Here is a 25013-nt window from a genome sequence, read left to right on the forward strand (position 1 = left end):
AAAACATGTAGGTGTGTCTGCCCCCTCTCTGGGAGGAGATCAGGCAGAATTAGGGAGGGGCACTTCCAGGGCATTTGGTACTATGCTATGCAGACATGCCATTAATTTAAGGTAGGAGGAGATGACCCATCCAATCTACTTTCAGTTATGCCCTGACACCATTCAGAGATGCAAGGGGCTTCTGCTCTCATTCCTGCACCCCTGAGTCTCTTCTTGCAAAGGCACTTCTTGCAATACCTCTACCCCTGTCTCCGTTTCTCATCCAGTGTTTGGGCAAAGTTGTCCCTGCCTACCATCCTCACCAGTCCTGTCTGTTGTGAATACAGTCAGGGTGTGTTGAGTCTGTCTAGTTCCTTTTGGTCTTTACTGAGCTGGTGATGGCCACCATGTTTGCTGCAGCAGGAAGGGGAATTCTTTGTTTGATCTTTTTTACTTGTTAGGTGAGTAGTTTTTTCATCCATTATAGAACACTCAGCAATCAGAAACACTAAAGCAAAATGAAATTTTCTTTGTTTCATTTAGATTTGCTTGTACCAGTTTAGCTCTAGTAATTGTGGGGAATTAGCTGCTGTTTGTGCCAACGTGAGTGCCACTCCTTCCAGAACTGAGTCTGCTGTTTATAACAGAATAAACACATTTATTGGTATTTGACCTGCTGGTCTATGAATGGACATCCAAATTGAAAATCAATTTGTTCTTTTAAGCAACTTTGTGCTAGGTCATTTAGAGGCTTACAAATAGCAGGGACAAGACATTTCTCATGCCAGCATACAAAAGGTAATTGGAGCAGTCCCTCATATAGTTTACAATGATATTTATGAAAATTACCTTTGTGGAATTGCTCTTGCTGCTTGGTTGTAAAGAATATTTAAAGGTTTTAAAGTACTATGTGAGAGGTTTTATGTAATTACTTCACAGTGGTCTAAATGAGGTATAACTAATGAACTTACAATAGCATAGCAGGTCAGGCTGTGGACCTGTGTTCATTCCTCTCACTAGTCAGTGACAGGAAAATCTTGTTTGCTGTATTATCAGTGTTATGTTTAAAGGAAATGTTATCCTAGAAAATGTCAGGTTCTGTGATGGGGGTAGTGACATAGTCTGTGGTGAGGTGATCAGCTGGAAATGTAATATCTCTAGGGATGTAGAAAACTTGTCAGAATGTAAGAGACTTGCACTCTGGTTTTCCAGAGAGCCAACCTGTGGAGCAAATCCTGGATCCTCCTGACCCAATAGCCTACTTACTCCCTGACAGCAGCATATTAACAAGGAAAAACAAACAAACAAAAGACAGGATTTTAGAGCTACAGAGTACTTATCTGTTACATAATTAGTTCCTTGTGGGAGCAATATTCCTCCCATTTGGATTAAAATTTACTTTATAGCCTCATGGGTAAGAGCTTACAGCCCTCGGCAATGCTCTTGGGACTCTCTCCTGCTGATATTTACTGTGAGTGTTTGTTGCCCACATAAAAAACATCTCTGAATCCTGTCAAACATAGCATATGCCTGGACATCTCCAAGTGCAGGGAGAGCAAAGTCCTCGGGTCTGTCTTCATCCAGCCATGCAGACACAACCTCAGGGGATTTGGAGCCTCAGTGAATGATAGGCACAGACTTGTTTAGAAAACAGTTCCTGGGTGAATACTGTGATGGAGTGAAGAGGCTGGGGTGGAGCTGGATTTCTTAGCTAGCTGATTTCTTATGGGTATTGTGGCAGATGAGCATTAAGGGGACTCTGAGTGAAGAATAGGTGGTAGTGACACACTGCTGCTTTCCATACATCAGCTCTCTGAAGAGGTATGAAGAGGGAAAAGCGTGACTCTGCCCTTTTCCTTCAGTTGCACTTATGCAGGTTTACCCCCTGATCTTGGGAACCTTCTATTTCTCATCCTTCCTCTTGTCCTTTCTTGTTCCCTCTCACTTTCTCTCTCACACTAGGTAGAGATTTAGGAGGATGCTGGGGAGCTCCTCCACCTCTGCTGGGTGTGAGAAGATAAGCTGCTCAGACAGCAACACAATTACCCCCATCACCATTTCTCCTGCAGTACTTTCACTGATCAATACAGAAAGCTCCAGCAGAAGAAAAAAACCCCACATATTTATTCTTAAAACACAAAAGTTGTATTCCAGCAAGGCTATTCATTAGGAGGAAGTGGATACTTTAAAACTACTTCAGCAGTTCTCTAATGCTGTCTCTAGAGCTGAATCCCAATTTCACAGTGCTGGAGAATAAAACATTCAATAATGGACTGTTGCTCCTATTCATTTCCAGGTACAAGAGACTCACCCTATCTTCTCTAGTGCCAAGTTGAACACCATTGCTTCAATTCAGCTCTACACAGGAGAGGAATATGTTACTTCACTGCTGCCTTCACCTGTTCCTTTCCCTTTGCTTCATTGTGTTGGTTTTCTTCAGTATTTCACAGTCTGTCTATGAGAGAATTTCTGGTTTATTAAAATTCCTTTTTTTTATCTTGCCCTTTCCAAACACTCAGCAGCAAAACCCTAACACAATCAAAAGCAATACTCATTCCTTTGTACTTTTTAGATGTGGGGAGCCCTTGTTAATTAGAAAAAGCAGGAAAGCAAAGTTTTCTTGCAGAAGGATGGGTGTTTCTCTCTTAAGTTGTGACAATAGCTGAAAAATCCTTGGGAAGTATGTTCTTGCCAAAATTCACTCAGAATCAGACATGCTGTGAATAAATATTTCAGTTTCTTGCTTGCCACATGGAGTCCTTTTGTTCCTTAGCCCTGCATCTGATTTGGGAACTGAGGAGTACAAGTATGTGTGTTTGGTTTTACCCCATTAGAAAAAAGGATTTGATGTTGCATTAGGGCAGTAAGGCCAGTGCTTCTTGTTATCTTGCTATTACAGCTCAAGGTTGTTGGTACAGACTAATCTTGGAACATACAGACAGTGTGCATGTGTATGTGCAAGCGTGTTGGATTTTGTATCTCTAGGCTGTTCTCTTATGGCTAAAAGTAAATCATTTGTCAAAACTAGTGAAGGCTGGAAATTTTATCACTTGGTACCATTAGTAGCAGGGGTGCATTGCTGCTGTACAACATTACCTGAATTTAGCATCAAACCTTATGAGTAATCAGGTGTTGATTCATTTGCATTGAAGAAATCTTTCTAGTAGAGCAAATATATCTATTGTTCTTTCTCATTCCTCAGATGAGATCTGGGCAGATCATTTCAGGTCAAGGATCCTCCTTAGAAAAGGAGATATTGAAATGCAAACACTTCTTGTCCTTCCTGGTTTTTGGAAACTACAGAGGTGTGCTTTAGTTCTGGAGGCCTGTGTGTGTGGCTTCATAGAGTCCTGCATCATCTTGGAGATTGATACTTATGCTTTAAATAAAACACATGGAGACACAATATTGAACTGGTTTTTTTTCTTGTCAGTCTTTTAACTATTCAATTAATTTTTAATTATCTAATAGTAGAAAAGTTTGCCTCCACCCAACTAATTCAGAACATCTTGGCCAGGTGTTGGACTGATGAAGTAAAACGTGACAGTAGCTGTTCACCCATAATGGATTTCTTTCAGAGGAAGTTTCTGAGTACACAGATGTGTTGATGTAGTAACAGCAGCTAAAGCAATAAGGGAGGACATATCAGCACACATGACAGGGCACTGTCTATGCTCCACTTTTGGACTCTGACACCCTTCTGCCCCCAAGCAGCATGTGGTATTTTTTCAGGACAGAAAAATAACTCCCATAAATCCAATGCCACTCAGCCCAGCACAAGCTGGGAGTTTTGAAAGAATATGAGCCTTGGTATTTCACTAAATTAAGCACTTGACAACTCACATTCATGCAGTTTTCATTGAACTTATAAATGTGAAAGAACTGTGGGATTCTGTTAATCTGGCCATATTAACTGTAAGTTTCCTTTTCCAGTTTCAGAATAAAAGAGATTTAAAAATCATTCCTACAGTCAAGGAAAACAGACGAGTTAGTCTACTTGGCTTAAAGTGTAATTTGGATTTTATTTCTCATGCTCTATTACTTGCCTCCAAATTACTTTCTTTGTTGCAGTTCATCTCTGAAGTAGTTCAGATATGATTACCTTCAGGTGTGTCAGCGAACAAGTGTGTAGTTTTCAACAAGTAGTGTTATTTGGGGTCCTCAATTTTTCAGACTACTCCTAGAAAGCCAATTCGTTAAGGCAAGCGTGTTTAATATTTTTTTGAAGAGTGGTGAAGCCAGGCACCCAGAACGGCCGGTAACTTTTGGTCAAGTGGTGTCTGTCAAATACCTTTACATTCTTATTCAGGAGCTGTCACTGAACTGGAAGGAGTTGCTTTGTGGGTATGCAGTGGTTTGTGTTTTTCCTGCCTGCTTCTAAAACACTGGGAAACATGTCCTGGTAGGCCACAACATTAAATCTGCCAGGCGGCAGGCTGTGAAAACCCACTCTCCTCACAGAGGCGAACACACTCTGGCTATATTCTGCCTTTTCCACAGGTACACGCTGGCGGCGCAGGACCTGGTGATGCGAGCCAGGGGAGTGCTGAAGGACCGGGGCTGGCGAATATCCAATGACAGGCTGGGCTCTGGAGACGACATCTCTGTCTACGTCATCCCTTTAATACATGGGAACAAACAGTCATGAAAGTAGCATCAAGAGTGATTATAGGATGGGGATCCTTTTGGGAAGGGCCTGTAAGAGACATTATGGTTTTGGTGGTCTGACCAAGACACTTCCAATTGATGTAATGCTGGAGGGGTATTTTTCTGCCCGAAAGGTAGGGCTCTGCACATATACTGTATATGATTAAAGGTAACCCATAAGATTCCAATTTCCCTATAGAAATGGTTTTGGTGCTTAACAGGAATGGGATTTAAATGCTGCTAGCATATTATGGATTCTGTCATCCCTCCAGGTCGGGTGGGGAATTAATTTTTTTCTCAGTTTACCATGTAGCTTGGAAGAGCCATTTCAGTTGTGAAAGTAGAAATGGGTATCAGAAGCCAAGGAGGTTCCTGAAATCTACCCCCAAATATTCAGAAGGTGGCTTGGGTCACATGTCATTTAAATATATATATATATACATATACATATATGAGACTCAAGAGTTTTCTTCTTTCAAAAAGTTGTATTCATGACTTATCTATGGACAACTTCAAACTTGTGTAATCCTTTGAGCCCCCATTTTCCTCTCCCATCTCTTCTTCAGTAGATACCTCTTGTATTTTAGTAGGAAAACTGAAATTGTTTTCAGTGTGACTATGCCTGTTTACTGCAGCTAAAACAGCCACCTGCAAAATTGTCCAGGAGAAATAGGTCACAGTCCTGTATGGCAGAATTTATTCTGGTGTGAGGAGTTATTCATCCAGATTCCTTGTTGTGTGTATACCATGATTATACAGAGCATGCAAACTCAGCTATACGTGATATTTACCTGGAGGCTGCGGGTTTTTTGGGATCAGAGATTTACATTCATTGAATGATTCTGCCTGCTTTATCCTGTTGAAAGGATCCCTGATCATAAAGTTTTTGCATCAGTTGGGATTTAGTAAATTTGTTTGGGCTCCTGAGTGTATTTTTAGTTGGATTCCTACTTGGAAGTGGTGGTATTGTTCTCATTAGCAATTTGAATACCCAGGTAGTGATCTATTTAAAAGGTGTTCACTTCTTCCTGCCTCACTTATTATTCAGTATACCTTTGCCTGCTTGACTTGGGTGATCAGAATGTGACAACTTATAACTTTCTGTCCTTTTGGCATTGAGAACTGTAGTCAAGGATTACAGTATGACTGTGATAGATTCAAGTCCTTGGCTAGCTTTAGCAGCATTTTTCTTAGCAGTGGCAAATCAATTTAAATAAAGAAAATTTGCATAAAACATTATTGAAGTGAAAGCAGTAGTCCGGGAGAGAAACAAGTGAGCAAATCTGCAGTGTAACCTTGCTGTCTAGTCTTCAAGCAGACAGCTCTCCTACTTCACTGGCAGAAATTTAAGAAAAAAACAAAACTAGAAGATTCTAGCCTATAGGCAGATATATTGGCTGGAGAGCCAACTTTCACCTTATTTGTCCCCAGACCACATTCATGTGGAGCTGCTCATCTGGTTTGTACTTCTTTGACAGGAAAAAAGGCAGGAGCTGATGTAATTGTACGGCACTGACTAGGGAGCTTACAAATGTTGTGTCCTTTCCAAAGTAGAAAGAGGATGCTGTGCCCTTTGCAGACTTTCTTCTGAACAGGTGTGACCCAGAGCTTGCCAGTTTTGTAGTTTACGATGTGCTGTGTAAACACGACGCAGCATGAGTGCGACGTAGCTGCCCAGATGCTGTATTTGATTGCATCTTGAAGTGTATGTGCAACAGTTTGGTGGATTTAAACTACTTTTGCTCTAAATCTCTAGACCCAGAAGGGGTTTCAGGCAATGTGGAGTGTGTAACGGCTCAAACATGCAGCAAGCTGCATGATTTTAGCCTGAAAACTGTTCCACAAGTTCCCCAATGCCTGCATGTGATAAAGCTGTGCAGAACACAGACGTTTTATATTCTAGAGCTTCAACATAAATCAATGGCATATCTGATTATGTATTGTCATGCTTTATCTTTTCTTTCCTTATTTTTTTTCTCTTTACCTCTTTTTCTGTGTGCATCTGGGTAAAAAGAGAGGTTTGGAGTCTAGAATATTTTTCCCATGGGCCCTCATATGATTCAAATTTTAAGCAAGAGAACTTCTCTTGCACTTCTTTTTGGCCTAATAAACTTGTAAACGTGCTTTTCATGCTCTGTGTAACTCCTGTTGTCTCTTCACAAATGCAGTTGTATAGTCATCTAGCAATTCAGATCCTCTTTCACAAAGAAACTAGTGCTGGCAAATCTGGTGAAACTGTCTGAACAGCAAAGAAGCTGGTGCTTGCTGGTACCAGCTACAAGCCTGAGTCAAATATTTCAGTGCTCATGCACTGTTGGTCTTCATTATTTGGTAACATGGTGTCAACACGCATACCAGTCTTTATAAAACCACTGAGTACAATGTGGTGGAAATAGATTTCCTGTGTAGCATTTGCCAAAATTTAAAAGCAAAACTTCAAGACAACTACTCATTCAGGAGTGTTTTTTAAATGTACCCCTGAAGAGAGGGGTTAGCAGATGGCATGACTTGGTGGGAAGCAAACTGATGGGTGACTTCTCAGACCATGATCTGGTGAGTCCTGGTGAATCAGCCTACACAGTGTTTGTTTTTCATCTGAGGCACTGCCATATGACTTCTCTGCAGTGGCTGGACCCAGGTCGAGTTGTGTTCTCACTGTCAGCCTCTCTCCTGGAAAGGGCAGAAGTACAGTATTAACAGTATCAATTAGCATCAGTTAATGAATTCTGAGAACTTTAACAAAAGGTTTCAGTATGTGACTGAAACTATGCTGTGATGCTTTTTGTTTTGCTTTTTTACAAAGTATCTTTTACACATTTAGGTGCTTTTCTCCCTGGATTGTCTGGTGCATCTCTGACCTGCTGCATTAGTACTCGGGCTTTCACTTCTATCTGCTTTCTGTAGGAGCTTCTTACATCCCCTGCACTGGGATCAGTGCTCTGCTTCAAGGCATGGTATAAACACATATACACACCCCAGCCTCACAGAAATAGCAGGCGGGAGTTATTTATTGCAGAGGTATTGTGCAAGAAGCAAGAATAATTAAAAGCATTTCCAATTCCCTTTATAGGCTGAATTATTTTGTGAATCACAGCATTAGAAACCACTGATGGGAGGGAGGATCTGTGGTGCAAAATACTATTTTTCAGATAGGTGAAGATGGGTGCCACGTAAAGACTTGTAGGTGCTCCAGGACTCAGTGAAGCTCACGAGTTGGGAGCAGACAGCTCATGTCCTCAGACTGGAGCAAGTTAGGCATCAAGTCCAAATTTTAGATCCTTGGCATGTCATTTTAGTTACTGCCTGAACTAAACCAGTGCTGGGTTTTGCCAGGTGAGTTCCCTTGGTATCCAAAACTGTGTAAGCCTTAGCAGCAAGGAAGCTCAGCCCTGAGTTACGTCTGCATTCATATTGCTATTGCGCAGTGCTGAGCCTTGCCTGCATAGGCATTGCTTAGAAAGTTGAGCAAGTTCTTACCCTTCCTTGGATAATGGCAAGGAAAGGCGCTAATAATGGAGTTCCAGTTAGCTGATAGTGCAGTGTTTTGCACCACACTGTTTTGTGGTGCCTAGTCCAGTCCCACTTCTAGGAAATCAAAACCAAGAAGCTTCTACCATTCTCCTATGAATACTGTTGAAGAAGATAGTACAGACATTTCAGACACTTTCCTCTTGCACTACAGCCTAAAATTTTGTTTGTTTAATTTATTGAAGAAGATGGTTAGAAATTTCATTTAGACTTTATTATGTGAGGCACACAACCATCCTTTGGTATGTTAAGGCAATAATGCTTCCTTCATGAACACAAAAGTGTATTGTCTGAGATGTTCAGTGGCCTTATGATGGAGAGAGAGAATTTTGTTTAAAAATTCTAAAAAACAACAGGGCTAACAAGCTAAAGGAAGAGTGGTCAGAGTCTGCTGTTATCAGTGGATTTCCATTTACAGTTATTTCCATGTTAAAATATGATGAGAGGTCTGTGAGGTACTGTTGACTCTGTGCCTCCAGGATGTTTGGGCAAATTTTGGCTCTGAGCTTCTGCTAAGTTTTTAAAGAACACTACACGCTCTGAGCAAATCTGCTGTATTTCTTCCAGCCTCAGCGTTTTGCTTTTATTTTATGTTTTATGTCCAAATACTTTCAACAGTTTTGTATCAAACATGAATGGCAAACTGTGTGGAATTGTTGTTTGTCCCCAACATTTTAGGTGTGTAAAGTTTTCCTCCATGTGTCTTAGATGAAGATTCAGTGATGTGGCTACTACAGAGAGAGTGACCAAATGATGCTGTAACTGTGCTGCTGTATTTCTACCTGTGATGTACTTGAAGGAGGATGCCCTTGTCCACCTCCATGCTCATTTTGCTTTTTTTTTTAACCATTACTGTTGGTGTTCTTTTATAGGTGTCTTATTTTGATTTTATTTCTTTCTAGTAGCTGCCACATTTTTCTTTCCTTCATTGGACAATTCATCTTAGTATCTTAAGATCTGTACAACTGTCTGGGATTTATATGTTCTGAGGAAAGGAGGACCTGCTGAAGGAAGATGTTTTGGACCAATGTACTTCTGCTTTGTGACTGTGAAATGTTCATCTTTTTGTAACCTAAGAACAAAAAATGTTTAGTAAAGGGATATATTTTGTGTTTTTTGAAACTTTTCAGTGCAATGAACAAAAGAGGAGGATACTGAAGAAGTGTATGTGCAAAGTTTTAAAATAAAATTTTAAATTATATATTATATATATCCATCTAGATCTATAATCATTATTATTTGCCTTTGTCATGAAGATTTCCTAAGTCTCTTTATGTGTATTACCAATTGTGCAATATGGACAAGTAGCACACTGCTTTTCAAGGGAATGAATGATTCACTGACAAAAGGTCTCACTCTTCAGTTAATGAAGTAAATTCCTGTGAGGTGCATTAGCCTATGGGTTGATTGGAAAGAGTTCAGCTGTAGGATAGCTGTGTGCTGCCATTGGATTATGATTCATTGCTCAGACTGGCAGTTGCCATGTTCTGACTCAATGAAGAGCTGTGCAAAGTGATCAGCTACCAGCTCTCTGAGGCATTGGGTATAATTTTGGAAATGATAACAGAGTAAGTTTTCCCTCATCCCCAGTTCCTTAGGAATCACTGTCTTAAATTCTGTTCTGAGTTTATGTTCAAGCAAACCCAAGGATGAATTCGTAGATTCCAATGAAGCAAGCGTTCATGGTTATTTAGTAACCAAAGATGCTTTTGAAGGCACTGAAGATGCAGGAAATAACACCAACCTTGCACTGTACCAGCACAGCCATGGACAATGCCCACCTGGGTTACCAGCAAGAGAATGAGTGCTGGACAGGTATCTACTTGTTATATTTTGAAATACTGCATTGTAGCACAAGCAATTCTCCTGCTTCTTATTTCACCTCACACTAAGTAGGAGAGCAGTGAGAACATCTGTTCCAGCACTACTCCAGTTTTTAAAGTGCTGCACATGTCCATTGTATTCACTGAGCATAATGGAGAGTGCAGAGAGAAGCAATGTGTTACTTTAACTCTGGTTCTTCTCACTCTCCTGTTAAGTCCTAAAGTCTATTACTGCAATACGACCACAGTGTCAAGCTTACAATTGCTGTGCAAATAAAACTTCAGCACAGCTTTACCTGGCTTGCTGGTGTCAGCTGAATAATAAGTATTGATAGCATGAAGTGACAGGGAACTGTTGCACATCAGCTGAACTATAAGGACCCTGCTCCACATCATCCTCTTGCTTTTGCATTTCCTATGCCCTAAATTCTGTAAGCTTGTAGGTCAAGTAAGGCTTGTTATTTTAATTTTTTTTAGGTAATCAATGCAACTCTTCAGATTTGGACATCAGTTTCTTTAATTCATGTAGGCAATAAATCAGTCTTTTGCCAAATAATACATTCATAGTATCCTACTGAATGTACTCAGTTGACATAAGGGAAAGATCCAAGTAGTTTATTGTATTTTGTACAGTTTCTGTAAAACCAAGGCCTGAAATTTTGTCTTCTTAACATATCCTGGTAGAGAGATGTACCTTCACAAAAAGTTGAATTCTTTATGCTATTACACTGCAGCTTTTACGGATTTTAGAGTTTCTCTTGTGCTTTCCAGGAAGGCTTATATAAAGCAAACTTTTTGCACATCCTGTTCTTGTTAGGAGGAAGGATGAAGGCTTTTTTTTTAATCCTCCACTTCGCAAAACAAAGGATGCCATAACCTTTTGGAGACATAGAATGATTTTGGGGGAAGTTGTGCTTTGAGGGTGAGGTTATTGAAAAGGAGTTTGATCAAGATACACAAAATGTATCTACAGGTAGATAAAAGACACATGATTTGGAGACTCTTCATAATTTAACAACAATTAGTCATAAATTTGAAGCTGCAGAAATAGTCCACAGCACTCTACCACAAAATACTAAGGGGAGAGGGAGGTAGCTGCAGTAGAAAAAAGTAATTAAATTTTTAATGCAGTTAATTTAAGACTGATTATTTAGATGTGTAGACAGACGAGATCTCTGAACCTTCATGAATTTGAGGCTGCCTAAGATTAGAATTACATTCTTTTTCTTTGGTGTTTTAGTGCATAATGTCTTGGCTTCTAAGGAGTCAAAATGTCCCTCATCTTTACCCCCCAAGCATTTATTCCTTTAAGCAATAAAAATCAATCCCTTATGGCATTCCTCTGTCAAGACAACCAGCTGTATTGGTTTGGCATTGTCTCTGTGCTTCACAGTCATCCCTGGAGTTACCAGTCTGTTGGTTGGGTGTTCTGCTTGTGGTAATTTGAGGCCTTTCCCAACAGACTGTACTCCAACAGAGTATCTTCCTGGTTCATTTATGCTATTGGTGGTGTTTTTCCTTCCTTTCCTCTCCTTACTCTGCCCCTCTCTGATTTAAAACATTTTGGAGTTGTTAACTGCTGTTTGAGATGTGCCACTGAGTCCTTGGCCATCCACCTCCTCTCACCACTTGCTTCCTGTGGGTGCTGACACCACCAGCATCACCAGCAGTGCAGGAATTACTAGTAGCTAAAGGAAAGACTCATAGAAAGGGAAAGGGTGTCTTCTTTAAGCTAACATTGCTTATTACCTCCAAATTAAAACTTACATGCATGTAATATTTTAATTCTCCTATTTGAAAGGGGAAACTTTAATGGTTTTTAAGTTGATCTTAGAAGGTTCAACTTTCTGAGCCATTGTTACCCCAGTACTTTGGCTCAGTTATTATCTGGGAAAATTTTGCAAGGAAGTTTTCCTTGGCAAATTAAGAGCTGTCTGGAAGATCCAAAGGTTATCACACAAGCTCAGATACAACATTTAGCTTCTCATATGATAGTTGTTGCTTATTTCTGTAATCGCTACAACTTTTCAGAGACTAAGCAAAGAAACATGAAATTTTGCTATTTTTGCTTTAGGAAGGTAAGATTTAAGAATATGGAAATTCTGCAAGATATCCATGACTAAAATTACAAGAAAAGATACTGTTTTCCCATGAGAGTTACTGGAGAAGACAAATGACTAGGCAGTCACCTCATCAAGTAGCACAGATTGTTCCTAAACAAAGACCATTTCTCTGCCCAGTATAATATTCAATAAAGCTCAGGGATGTAAAAGCAGCTGACAGCCCTGCAGTCATTTCAGTTTGTTCAGAATTTAGACTGACTCTGCCCATCCAGGTCTCATAAATGTGTATCAGTTTAATTTTTAAATGCACAGCCCTCTGCAGCAGATGTGGGCTGAGACAGCTGCTTCAGGGTAGGGTGCAGTATCACAGCACATACTGGGATGAGGAAGGGGAGACAAGAAGCCAAATCAAGTTGCAGTTCTCCAGGACCTAAAAGCAGGCAAACCAGTTATTTAAACAGGTAATTGCCAAAGAATGCACAAAGAGCAGGGAATTGCTGCAGCCGCAAGCAGTTTAGGCCTTGATTCTCAAGAATCCTCTCATCCCCACGTTGTGCCTGTTTACTTTCATTCCTGGGTTGGTACCACAGCTAATTGCACCAAATGTCTTATTTCTTAGCATCCACCAGCTTTCCCTAGAGGTTTGTCAGCCAAATGTCAACAGCAACTCATCTAGCTGAGATCAAGGTACTCCATGAACAAGCTCCTAATACAAAGTTCTTATGCTGCATTTTCTGAGGATTGTGTTCACTGTGCTCCCAATTAAAAAAATAAATTTACTTTGCTGGTCTTTGTGCCCTCTCTTAGTGCTTGTTTTTCACCAGCCCTCATGCAATTGAATTTTACATCTGGGAATTTAGAATATGTTAGAAGAGCTGGTCTTCGTGCCCTCTCTTAATGCTTGTTTTTCACCAGCCCTCATGCAATTGAATTTTACATCTGGGAATTTAGAATATGTTAGAAGAGCTGGAACATCATTCTTACTCCTTCTCTGCTTGAGCACCAGCATAGAAGCAGTTTAAATGAGCCAGACAAGAATCAAAACACAAGCTTCAAACTAAGTTTCATGTCCAGACATATAAGTATTCTATGAATAGGAAAAATACAAAACACAATGCTCAGACAGTAAATCTTTCTGTGGTAACATTTTTCTAAGAAGGGTGTTTTAGGGAAGGTCTGTTTAGTGCCAATAAAAAAAGGAAGGAGAGGAAAAAAAGAAAAATATTTACTGTTATGTAAAATTTCTCAGTCATTCTTTTCTGCTACCACTCCTGCAAGATTTCCCTGGTGCTGGCTTCATTAGGAAAGCAGGTAGCGTGGGACTCAGATACTCAGTCAATCAGAAAATGGGAAAAACAACACCCAACTAACCTGGAGTCCTGAGGTTAGCTATATGGCACAGACTGAGTTCTAATAAATAAGCTTTTGTACAATATTGAAATTGAATTTATAATAATTATATATTTTATATATGTGTGTATATATATATGTAATGTATGTATCTAGGAAAAAATAACTTTGAGCAGCAACTAACATATTGGAAGATGTGATCTGTTGGTGCCTGTTCCAGGAGCTGAAAGCAAGCGGTATTCTGTAGATACACCTCTTTTAACTGTCAGTCACTCAGAATACAGCTAAATATATATGTTTATGCTTTTGTTAACAAACCCTCTACCTTTTAGGAGGACTAGTGAGGAAGAATAGCAAGGCAATCCTATCTCCAGGTGTCTCATACTCAATGGAGACAAAATCAAGTTTTAAAAATTGAACTGGGAATAACTCAATTTTGGTCATTCTTTGGAGGATTCAACAGCTACTTTTGTATTGAAAAGCCACATATATCTGCCACTCCTGGGAATGCACCAGCCTGTGGCTGTCAGACAGCTTGAGCCAGTGAAGTTACCTGCCCCTGATCACCAGCAGCCTCCTGGTGATGAGTGGAGCCTACATTTCTTGGGGACCTGCAAGGTTAAGTAGTGCCTAAACAACAGATGACATAAACATCTAAGTAAAGAGTTAAATCCCTCAGAAAATAGCCTCTTTTTTTGTTGGGGAAGGGGATGAATGCTTCTATTTGCCCACTACCAAAACCAAGGCTCAGAAGGAAGAACACCAACCCTTGTAAACCTCTCAGTAGAGTCAGTGCTCCTACACTAAGGAAAAATGGAAATAGACCCATCTCTCTTGCTCTGGAAGCAGGAGAAGAGAGAAAAATGTGGCTTTGCTAGCAGTCAAGAACCACCATAGCTGTTGCACTTCCAGTCATGGGCTGCCTCACAAACAGAGCTTGATAGAGAGGCTTGAGGGTTTGAGGTCTCCTGCTTGTTGTGCTGGGCTATAGTTGGCACTTAAAAATGTTGGTTGTTGTCTCCCAACATCTGAGGTGGATTTCCTTATCACCAGTCCTGTGTTCTTAAAAACAAAAGTGCTGAGGTCTCTGGAGAAATATTTATTTTTTAAATGTATCTAGGGCCATAGTGTGATGACTGCATGCCTGCCTCCCCCACCCACTGGTCATACTCTCCCTTGCCCTCTCCAGTAACATAACATGCTGTGTGCAATGAGCTGCTTGGTCCCAAGAAAGTGATTCATTTCTCAGAGGCATATTTGTAGGAGAAAAATGCTTTGAGGGTGTTGCTATGGCTCTGTGTGACCTGCATTGGGGATGAAGTACAAACCTCAACATCGCAGACGTATCCAGGGTTGTGTTCACAAGGCACAGGGTAGCAGTGGGGGAAGGATGTGAGCAGAGCATGAGCTCTGTAAAAATAAAGTCTAATAGCAATTAAGAGAAAGGAGTAGGAAATTAGCAAGGCAGTAAAGATTTCTCAAAATTGATCACAAACCATTGGTTTATCCCTTGAAAAGCTCAGTTGACAAGGATTCTCTCATCCCTTTGTCCCCCTATCTCTTTCAATAATCATCCTTCTTCATGCAAATATAGATGGAAAGGGGGAACAGTGAAAGGTTAAAATGGAAGCAGGCTATCTTTCATCGACATGGTAATTTTGCTGCTTGGCTCAATGCCAAACGCTTACTGCAGCCACTAGCTGCCATTCCAACATGAGTGAAAGGATCTTTAATAAGAGTGTAAATAAAAGCCAGGCTGAGAAATGAGTTTTCCATCCCAGCAATCACTGGCCTAACCTCGGCTGTAAATAGTCTCTCAGAGCAGCACAGATGGAGTACCAGCACCTGGGGATCAAGGCAATCTCTGCACAGTGCAATTTAAACAGCTGGGTACAATTGAAACATGAATTAGCAGGGATAGATAGAGGGATTCCATTTTGTGTGCTAGGTAAAAACAAATAATTCAGTCCTTTTTTTCCCTTAAAAAAAAAAGTGGTATGTAGGGGGAGAACTTTTGACATGATCTTGTGGGAAGTGCTCTTCACTGCAGCTGTTAGATTAATTTAACCATGAGAATTTCCCACAAGGTGCTGTAAAAACAGAGCCCTAATTTACGATCATTGATTTAACAGCTTGAAAGTGATTTATCTGACCTCAGTAAAGATAGCGATGACACCAGAAGAATGATCGGTCATTCTGGGCTTTGGGTAACTGTGATTGGCCTTATTAATTTAGAGCAGAAGGTCTGTTTCAATGTCTTATTGAGACAGTCAAAGGCAGTTGGCAACTGAACCATTTTAAATACTTTTTTTTAAGCATTACTAATGATGCTAAGAACTAAGAGTTTATTCCATGTGGAAAAGATTTTCATTAGTAAAGAAATAGTAAGGCTTCATTTAGAACCATACAGAAACAGAAACTGGTCTTGGATTTGCAAGTTGTTTTTTCTTAAGTAATTTTTTTTTTTTTCTGTTAGGAATCTAAAGCACACTGTGAAATGGAATTGTTAAGCATTACAATAAATGAGAAAAGGCTTTGCAAGAGATAAAAGAGGTTGGCACAAGGGATTGCTGGCTCTTGCTCTTTTTTGAAGCATAGATTTCAGAAACATCTAAATGCTTCACATATTTTACTATTTTTATAATTCAGTCCTCTTTATGGAAGTTATAGAGATATCTGTTGACAAGTAAATATATCTAGGTTTTACTTCATAAAAATATGCTTTCAGTTTAAATGGTTGTAAGCATCCACTACTGAAATGTCACAACTGAGTGATACAATTTCTTCACACAAATGAGAGGAGAAAGGATGAAAGGCAAAGGTGCTCTCTTTCCAGAAAGTACAACTGTTTTTAAGAGGAGTGTGAAATGAAATTCAAGTGCTTTAGAAGTTTACCTGAACCAGAAAATTTGAATACAGAATAAAGTGTGTTTCCACAACTGTGTGCACATGCACAAAAATCACACTGGAGGTGCCAAAACTGTTTCTTGTATTAGGAGTGCTAACCAGGAAAATGGGCTGGAAACAGTTGAGTACCAATTTATCTTGCCACCTGGACTGATGTGTGGTTAGGCTAAATGTCACTGATTTGTATGGTTCTGCATTTCATTCACCACTGGATTACGCCCAGTTTTAAAGCCCATCTACAAGGATCTAAGTAATTGTGTTTTCAATGTGGGAGACAGAAATGCTGCAGATTGAGATTTCATCCACAGGGGTTGAATGCTTGCAGTCATTTTGCTGTCCTGATGAAATACTATCTGACTTGAAACTAAGATAGTCCACTTAATCTTCATGCAACAGGGGAAAAAAGCAGAAAACAATTCAGCCCTCCAAAATATGACATAATAGCAGTTATTTTAAGAAGTGAAAAGACTAGGACAATAGAATAAATTATGATATATGTAAAACTTCCACAAAAATCTCATACACATTTTAAAGAGATTGTAGAATAAATACACAAACAGCTATCAGTCTCACTAAAAGGTCTGAGGGACCAATGGTACCTATAAAACCAACCTCAAAACCCCATACAAATAAAACAAAGCCAAAGCCCATGTTATAGGCCTGAAGAATACAGAAAGCTATATCTTAGCCTGTGCATCTACTTGCCATCATCTTGTGTTGCCATCAATTCGTATTGTTCCCTACAGCACCCTATGGAGACATTATGAGAATTTTATAGATGATGTGCAGTATTGCTTTGCCTAAATTCAAATATTTCCCAGATCCTCCTTCTGGCCCTTTCTTGTGGATGGGCATCACACTGGCCAGTTTCCAGTTATCTAGGACCTCTCCAGTGAGCCAGGACTGTTGATAAACAGTGAAGTGTGTCTTGGTGAGCTCTTCCGCCAGTTCCCTCATTAAGGTGAGTAGCACACTATCCACACACTGTTTTTACCCATGACAAAAGTCTCCTAAAAAAGTAAAATAAACCTTCTCCTTCAGAGTAGTGACCTGCATACTGACAAATCTTTGTTCCTCCCAAAATAATGCTAGATATTTCTTCCCACTTAAAGCCCATTCTGGATGGGTTCAGATCTAATTCTGGAAAATTACAAATAAGCATCCTCAACAGCAAAGACATCACAAACACTTCGGAAGGAATTTTTAGCAAATGGCGGTTTGCCTTTTTCTTTCCTATCCCTTAATTTACCACTGACTTCATTCTAACACTTGACACGATGGCACACAGAGATGTAAACAAGTCTTACAGGTTAGTTTAAAAGCACGACTATTTTTCATTTATCATCACAGAAACAACAACGTAAAAGACATTCTCTTTTAGGGGCTATATTCCACATGACATCCTGGAGTACTGTTCATCTAAGACTTCTCTTGTTTAACATTCCTAAGGAAGGCTTAATTGGCATCTCATGTATAAACTGTGATGTGACTTGTTTACTGCTGAAGCACCAGCAGTTCAGGACTAGAATAGAGATTCATATTTGGCACCTTTTTTTTTTTAGGGGGATGGTGTTGGTTAAGAAAAAAGCTTCAGTTACCACATTCACAAAAATATTTGTGCCTTAGCAAGAGACAGAGAGACAATTTGACATGACTCAACCTTTGAAAAAAATGTTAATAACTGATGAGCCCAATGAGGTGATCTTTTACACATCCTCCTCCTCCATCTCTCTGAACTTCTAAGAACCATTTGCATGAAAAGGTGTCTTTAATTACTGCAGAAGTGATATGCAGACAAATATGCTAAAGTGCCAATGTGTTTACCATTAAGACCCTGAAAGAGACATCCCCTTCCTTTGATGCCACTTGACCTTCCTAGCTCTGGATCAACCCACAATCTCCCGCTCCTGTTTATGGTCTCAATAACAAAGACCAGAAGCAGACTTCTCTTGGAAAACACTAGAAGGAAATCACTGACTGCCCATGGCTGCAATTAAAACCACTCTTATATAGTTGCATACAAAACACAACAAAAACTGGTGTTGCAAGTCTCTTAAAAATACACATAGCTTAAGAAAGGACACTGCTTGGGGGTTTGCTGGACTCAAATTATGTTCATGACCAAGAAAAGTCCAGTTCTGCCTGAGGAATGCACAGCATAAACAGAACAGGCTTTGTGAGCACCTCTCTGCAATCCGCTAGTCAAAACACTACACATCTCACAGCAAAGTATTCTGCCCACAGAAACACGTAATGTACATGTGAGAGTTAAAATCGCGAGCTAAAAGCACTGCGTGCCCTGCCATGGCGAGGCTGACAAGGTACAAGGAAGTGTTTGGAGTGAGGAAACGGCATGTGCGCTCAGTGACACCCACAGCTCTGGGCACACGAGCTCTGGCATGAGCCCACACAGCGCCACGGTGGCGCAGGCAGAGGTGCAGGCAAATGCCACTGTGGAAGGCCAGCCACCATCACAGCGGGCAGAGCACCAGCAGCAGAGGAACCACAGAAGCTCAGAACAAATCTGCCTGTGACAGCCAGCTGAGGTTGTGCTGCTTTGTGAACAAATCTCTCGAGCTAAATCCAGCAGCTGAAGTGAATGCTGTGCTCATATTCGCTTCAATGCTAAGAAAATTGCAAGAAAGAAGCTTATGGAACAAATTAAGATATGGGTGGGGTTTTATTTCTTTACCTTTGCAGAAATTTTACCATAACTTGAGATATCTCAGCAAAAGAATCAGGCCCAATAACTTACCTAGCCTGATTTGGTCATCAAAAGAAAAATAACTGTTAATTATTGGTCAGGTGTACAGCATATTGCTTAGAAATGCAGAGGTAAAAAAACGTCTCCAAGTAGAGTCTTGAAGCTGCAGGACCATAGTAAGGAAAATCCTTTATGAAGCCCCATTTTGCTCCCACAGGATTGAATGCATCACAAAGTCACTGGCAATTTTGTTCGACATTGGTGATGCTATCAACAGATATATGAGAGAAACTGGGAGTTTTGCTAGAAAGGGTATAAATCATCAGTTGCTATATGCAAATGCATGATGCTGCAGTACACAACTGGCTGGAGATTAGCAAACAAAGTGTGGGTTTGTGACATCAAAGATTTATGATCAATCTTGTTTATTTTAGGATGAAGGTGCTGATTCCATCTCATATGCAAAGAACTATCCATTGGATTATAGCTATTACCAACAGATGTAAAAGTGCTACAGTGTATATGTGTGAGTTATGCATAAAAACAGTATTGTAGATGGGAAGAAGAAAATAGATTGTTTACATGGAATGCACTTGTGTAACAGAAAAATGCTGAATACTGTGTTTCCTGCTTTCAGCCTCTTTCCTATGGAAAGGAACTAATTGCTTATTATCATCATTGATAAATACAGTCAGAGCTATTTAACTTAAATTTCAGTCTTTAGTGGAAACATGTTTCATCTGTAATGTCATTATTGCTACCATCATTGCATTCATAGTCGTTTCTTGTAGCTGGCATTAGGCCACCTTCCGTCATCTGCACCGATGGGCAAAGGCAGACATACCGGTTTTCAAGAAATTACTCAGAAGAATAAAATTCCAAAAGTCATAACTTCAAAATAATTTCCCTGTGTTCTTAAAATCACACTTCATGAAAGGACCACCATGAAAGAGTCTTGTTCTCAACATGTTCTCTTTTCTCCTAGCAGCAGAATTTTTATTTTTGAACAGAGACTGTTTGGATATATATTGATCATTCACTGCTGCTGAGAAACCCTATGCTAGTTTTTAGCATGCTTTTTTTTCCTGAACATACTTTCTTAGTTGGGGATGAGCAGTAATCCTTTAAAACTGGGACCAAGAATGATTCATGTGTGTATCCCATTAGTTTAGCAAAGCTCTAATTTCATGTGCTTTTCTTACATTACTGTTTCCAACCTGGTTTCCTCAGGATTTGTGCCTATAGGATGACTTCCCATGTGGATTTTAATTTAACTGACAAGATTGAGCCCTTACGGCCTTTCCTCTAGAAGGCTCTCTTTACCCAGCTGTTTAGATAAAGGCATAATTTTTTCAGAAACTTAGTATTTCTAATTTTTCTTCCTATTGGTTAAATCTGGATGAAATAGGCCAATGAATTCAAGGTTCATAAGGAAAGATTAGCAGATGCACAATCACATAAACCTTGTTTTCTTAAAAGTCAGGTTAAAAGTGTTCAGCTATAGCAAAGTAATTGGTTAAAAAAGCAAGAAAAATTACCTTATAAGGCAAAACAAGCTTTTGAGGAAGAAAGAACAACAAAAGACCATGTGGCTAATGGATTTATTTTACCTCTCTGTTTCAAGAGACCTCGGAAAGGCTGAAAAGCTTAAAAACTACTGCAATGTTAAGTGTGTAATGGTGATATGACACTACGAAATGACAGTTAACAAAAAGAAGTTGTCATAAGACAAGATGAAGAGAAACAGTTAGAGACCATCTAGATAAACATTTAAGACCACAAAATAGGAACGGGTTCTTGTAAACCCAGATTTCTGGCAGGTTGTACAATCGCCTCACATAAGCCTTCTCACAAGTTTACAAAATGCTTCTTAAAACTAGTGTGTTGGGATTTTTTATCCTGATCCCAGAAGTCTGCCTTGGATGACTGTTGCTCTAACAGCACTATGCCTGTTTTGCTCCAGGCCATGCTCCGTGATAAGCTTTCATATCCTATGCCCTTCCATCCTCCTTCTATTCATGTAGGCATCGTTTGTACATAAATCTAGCTCTATCTCAACTTTATTGCCCACTGCATGGGTCTAAACTGAATCTCATAAACTATCCATAATATTAGCATATCCATTATGAAATATTCTTTTTCTGTACTGTTCTCAGTAATTCATCGATCTTAGCACCGACTCGAGTTATCTGTTGATCATCACACCTTTGTCCTTCTTTCTTCAGGAAATGAGAAAACTCCTCTGGAAGTTTCTAGGAAATATGTACACTTCTGTTCACTGGATTAGAAGTTTCAGATCTTTAACTTTTTTCTTAGAAAACATACTTCTGGATCCATTGTCATGACAGCCCATCCCTTTTTCTTCAGAAGGGAGTACCAGTTACATATATGTATGTTTTCTTCCTGATGCTAATTGAATCTTCCTTAAATTTCCCAACTTTTCAGACCATTTGTTCATCCATTCCCTTTCACAGTCCATCTATCATGTTTACTATTCCTTGGGCACCAGACATTATCATCACAATTTTTTCCTCTTTTCTGCAGATCCTGCCTTCTGTCCTCTGCTCATATACTTTTCCTTCTTTTATCTCCTTCAGTAAAAGAAACTTGTTTTGCAACTTTATTTTTCCTTCGCTAGCCAGTCCTGTCAATTTGAATTATGCTTCAGTTATTCAAAATGTCACTTCCACTATTTGCTTGCCCTTTTTTCCCCAAGTGTTCTCTTTTGGTAAATGCCTAGAAAAATCTGATCTCTTTCACTTCCATCTTGCTATTGTCTTCAAGAATCCATCTAAACCTATGATGTTGTCACAAGCTGTAGCTAGAATTTTTCTTGGAAGATATCTGTGCTTATAGATTCTACTGAGTCTGGCTGAGATGCAGTTAATTTTTCCCACAGCAGCCCTCACAGTGCTGTGCTTCGCACTGGTGGCTAGAAAGGTGTTGATAACACACCAGTGTTGTGGCTACTGTTGAGCAGCGCTGCCTCTCCAACTTTCTGCCCCCCAGCAGTAGGCTGGGGGTGGGCAAGGTCTTGGGAGGGGACACAAATAGGCCAGCTGACCCAAACTAACCAAAGGGATATTCCATACCATATGAGGTTAGCTCAGATATAAAGCTAAGGAAAGGAGGAGGAAGGGGAGGCATTCATTATTCACAATGTTTACTTTTGGAGCAACCACTACGCATGCTGAAGCCCTGATCCCTAGGAAGTGGCTGGACATCACTTGCTGATCAGAATTAGAGAATAAAAATGCATTTATTTCTCTTTACTTGTGCACACACAACATTTCACTTTTGCTTTAGTAAACTATAAGTTGTGTTCATTCCTGCAACATGCTTCCCTATGTCATTAACAACTGTGAGTTGAAGCAGGGAAAATAAGATTTTTATCAGCATTACTTGAAACAAAAGAGTAAAAGTCTAGTCACTATAAATTCAATATCATGTTGATAAAGAAATACAGAATACATAATCATTTACGTTGGAAAAGACCTCTAAGATTTTAAGTCCAATCTTTGACAGATCACCACCCTGTCAAACAAACTATAGCACTAAGTGCCACGTCCAGTCATTTCTTGAACACTTCCAGGGATGCTGACTCCACCACCTCCCTGGCAGCCCATTCCAATGCCTAACAACCCTCTCCATCAAGAAATTCTTCCCGATGTCAAATGTAAACCTCCCCTGGCACAGCTTGAGGCTATGTCTTCTCGTTCCATCACTAGTTGCCTGGGAGAAGAGGTCGATCCCCACCTCTTTACAGCCTCCTTGCAGGCAGTTGTAGAGAGTGATAAGGTCTCCACTGAGCCTCCTTTTCCCCAGGCTAAACAATCCCAGCTCCCTCAGCTGCTCCTCATAGGACTTCCCCTGTAGACCCTTCACCATCTTCGTTGCCCTTCTCTGGACATGGTCCAGCACCTCAATGTCCTTCTTGTAGTGATGGGCCCAGAACTGGACACAGGACTTGAGGTGCCACCTCACCAATGCCAAGTACAGAGGAACAATCATTTCCGTGGTCCTGCTGGCCACACTGTTTTGATACAGGTCAGGATGCCATTGGCCTTCTTGGCTACTCTGGCCACTCATTTTCAGTGCCTGTTGACCACGCCCAGGTCCTTTTCCACTGTGCAGCTTCCCAGACACTCTCCCTCCAGCCTGTAGCACTGCATGGGGTCACCTTAACAAAAGAAGTCACCTTAAACAAACAAAAGTAGCTGTGATAGGAAGAAGTAACCAAATTCAGAAAAGGAGGAAGGGATTAAGTTATAAGACCATTGGATCAGGAGATATATTTTATGTTCATTACATGGTAAGGTAATACAGTTCCAACAAAAATAAACCCCATATATTTTATGCAAGATAAATGAGGTCATTAGTTTATGTTTGAAACTGATCTGATTTCAGTCACAGGCCTAGGATTCTCTCTAGTACAGTGTATTTTTGGGAAAAGCTAATGGAAACAGTCACATGGAAATGGTCAAAATAATTAAAAAAAATAAAAAGAAAATAAGATCCATCAGACAAAGGTGTGAAAAAGTGCCTGAATAGTTGTATTCATTTTAAGAAAATTATTTTCCACATGTATGTAAAGATCCATCCATTTTTCAACCTGCTAAATCACTTGAGAGAGAATGGAAGTTACTTTTTAAATGCAAAAAGAAAAAACAGCCAAAATGGAAATTCAATAAAGAAATGGGATTATTGCTGGTTTAGAAAATGATCATACTTCATCTTACATTTGTGCAGCTTTTAAGGACTTGCTTACTTACATACTTCTTCATATGAAATAGCATGTTCTTACATTAAGCAGTATTCAGTCACTAGCAAGTCAAAGAGTGTAAGAACTCCTAATTTATTTACATCATTTGCAAATATTGACATCAATGCAGTAATTTACAACCCATCCTGCAGATTGCCAAATTGAGGTTATAGTGGATAAAAAAAAAAGAAGGCGAGAGTGGGAGAAAATATAAGTGCATGGGTTGCTTTTTAAGCAGTTCCTTCTTTTGTTTTTGTAGATAACAAGAACAGGGATTTCTGATAACCTCCGTAGGACAGTGAGACAGAGAGATTATTTGCTCCTTTACCTTTTTCCTGTATCTTTTAAGACAAGTAAAGCTTTACAGGCTCTTACTAGAAATACAAAGGCAGCTGAACAAGCTGTATTATACAGCAACACACCTGAACTACAAACAAGAAACCATGTTCTCAGTCAGGTTTAATATCAGGTTTCAGAATACTGCCTAACAGTACAGCAAACACAATAGTCTGTGGTTTAGGTCACAATACCATGGCAGGTGGCTGCAGACTCATACAAGTACAATACAGGTTTAATAGAAATGGTTAGTAATTTTTGGCATAGTATCAGACTATTTCCAAACCACCAGACCATCTGTGTACCACTGTGTTTGAGTCTCTGTTCTCTCACTGGTTTCCCAAGTTCACTATGGGCAGCTGAAAAAATCTCAGTCCATGTTTCCTGAAAAATTCTGTGAACGGCAGCTTTCAAGTGTTGAAAAAGGCTGAGATTCAGTTTAGTTGGTTAGCCTACAGCAGACCACAGAGGAGGGTCCTTGGAGAGGAAGAGCAATTTCTCAGCACTAGGTTAAGAGAAAAATCTGTTGGCACAAATACAGGCACTTTAAATGTATCATTCCTATACAAAAGAAGGAGAAATCTAAGGAAATTAGCCTTTATCAAAACTTTTTTGATTTTGTTTTTATTGAAAAGCAGATCATAATGTAGATTGATCTAATGGCCCACGTTAAGTGATAGTTTCTTGCTGTAGCAGCAGCTCAGATGCTTCTGTAAATGGAGCGTATGATCTGTATTACTTCAAAGGGATACTGACCATACCAACAGTGGATCCATGAATTCCCTAGTTGCCTTCTATAGCCAAAAAAAACCATACATGGAATATCTCCTGTTGAATGAAGACGGAAAACAAAACCTGCTGGAATTCAGATTAGAACAAAGAAGGGAGAACAAAGGAAGTGTTTGAGAGTACTA

The 25013-nt window shown here is 39.8% G+C and overlaps 1 protein-coding gene and 1 long non-coding RNA gene across 3 annotated transcripts in view; one reads left to right on the forward strand and one right to left on the reverse strand.

Moving 5' to 3' along the window:
- The window catches only part of PPM1H (protein phosphatase, Mg2+/Mn2+ dependent 1H), a 129960-nt gene extending 120598 nt beyond the window's left edge, over positions 1-9362 (forward strand). For both annotated transcript variants that reach the window (XM_064655810.1, XM_064655809.1), the window contains exon 10: positions 4480-9362. In XM_064655810.1, coding sequence (XP_064511880.1) covers positions 4480-4627 — 148 coding nt within the window. In that variant the 3' untranslated portion in view covers positions 4628-9362. The remainder of the gene's footprint in view (positions 1-4479) is intronic.
- On the reverse strand, positions 7076-17105 carry LOC135414721 (uncharacterized). Its single transcript, XR_010430796.1, has 2 exons — positions 13944-17105; positions 7076-7296 (listed from the first exon to the last, which is right to left on the reverse strand). It is a non-coding gene; the product is annotated as an uncharacterized LOC135414721 (long non-coding RNA).
- Positions 17106-25013: the final 7908 nt, after the last annotated feature.

This window comes from Pseudopipra pipra, chromosome 5, assembly GCF_036250125.1.
Source record: "Pseudopipra pipra isolate bDixPip1 chromosome 5, bDixPip1.hap1, whole genome shotgun sequence".
NCBI lineage: Eukaryota > Metazoa > Chordata > Aves > Passeriformes > Pipridae > Pseudopipra > Pseudopipra pipra.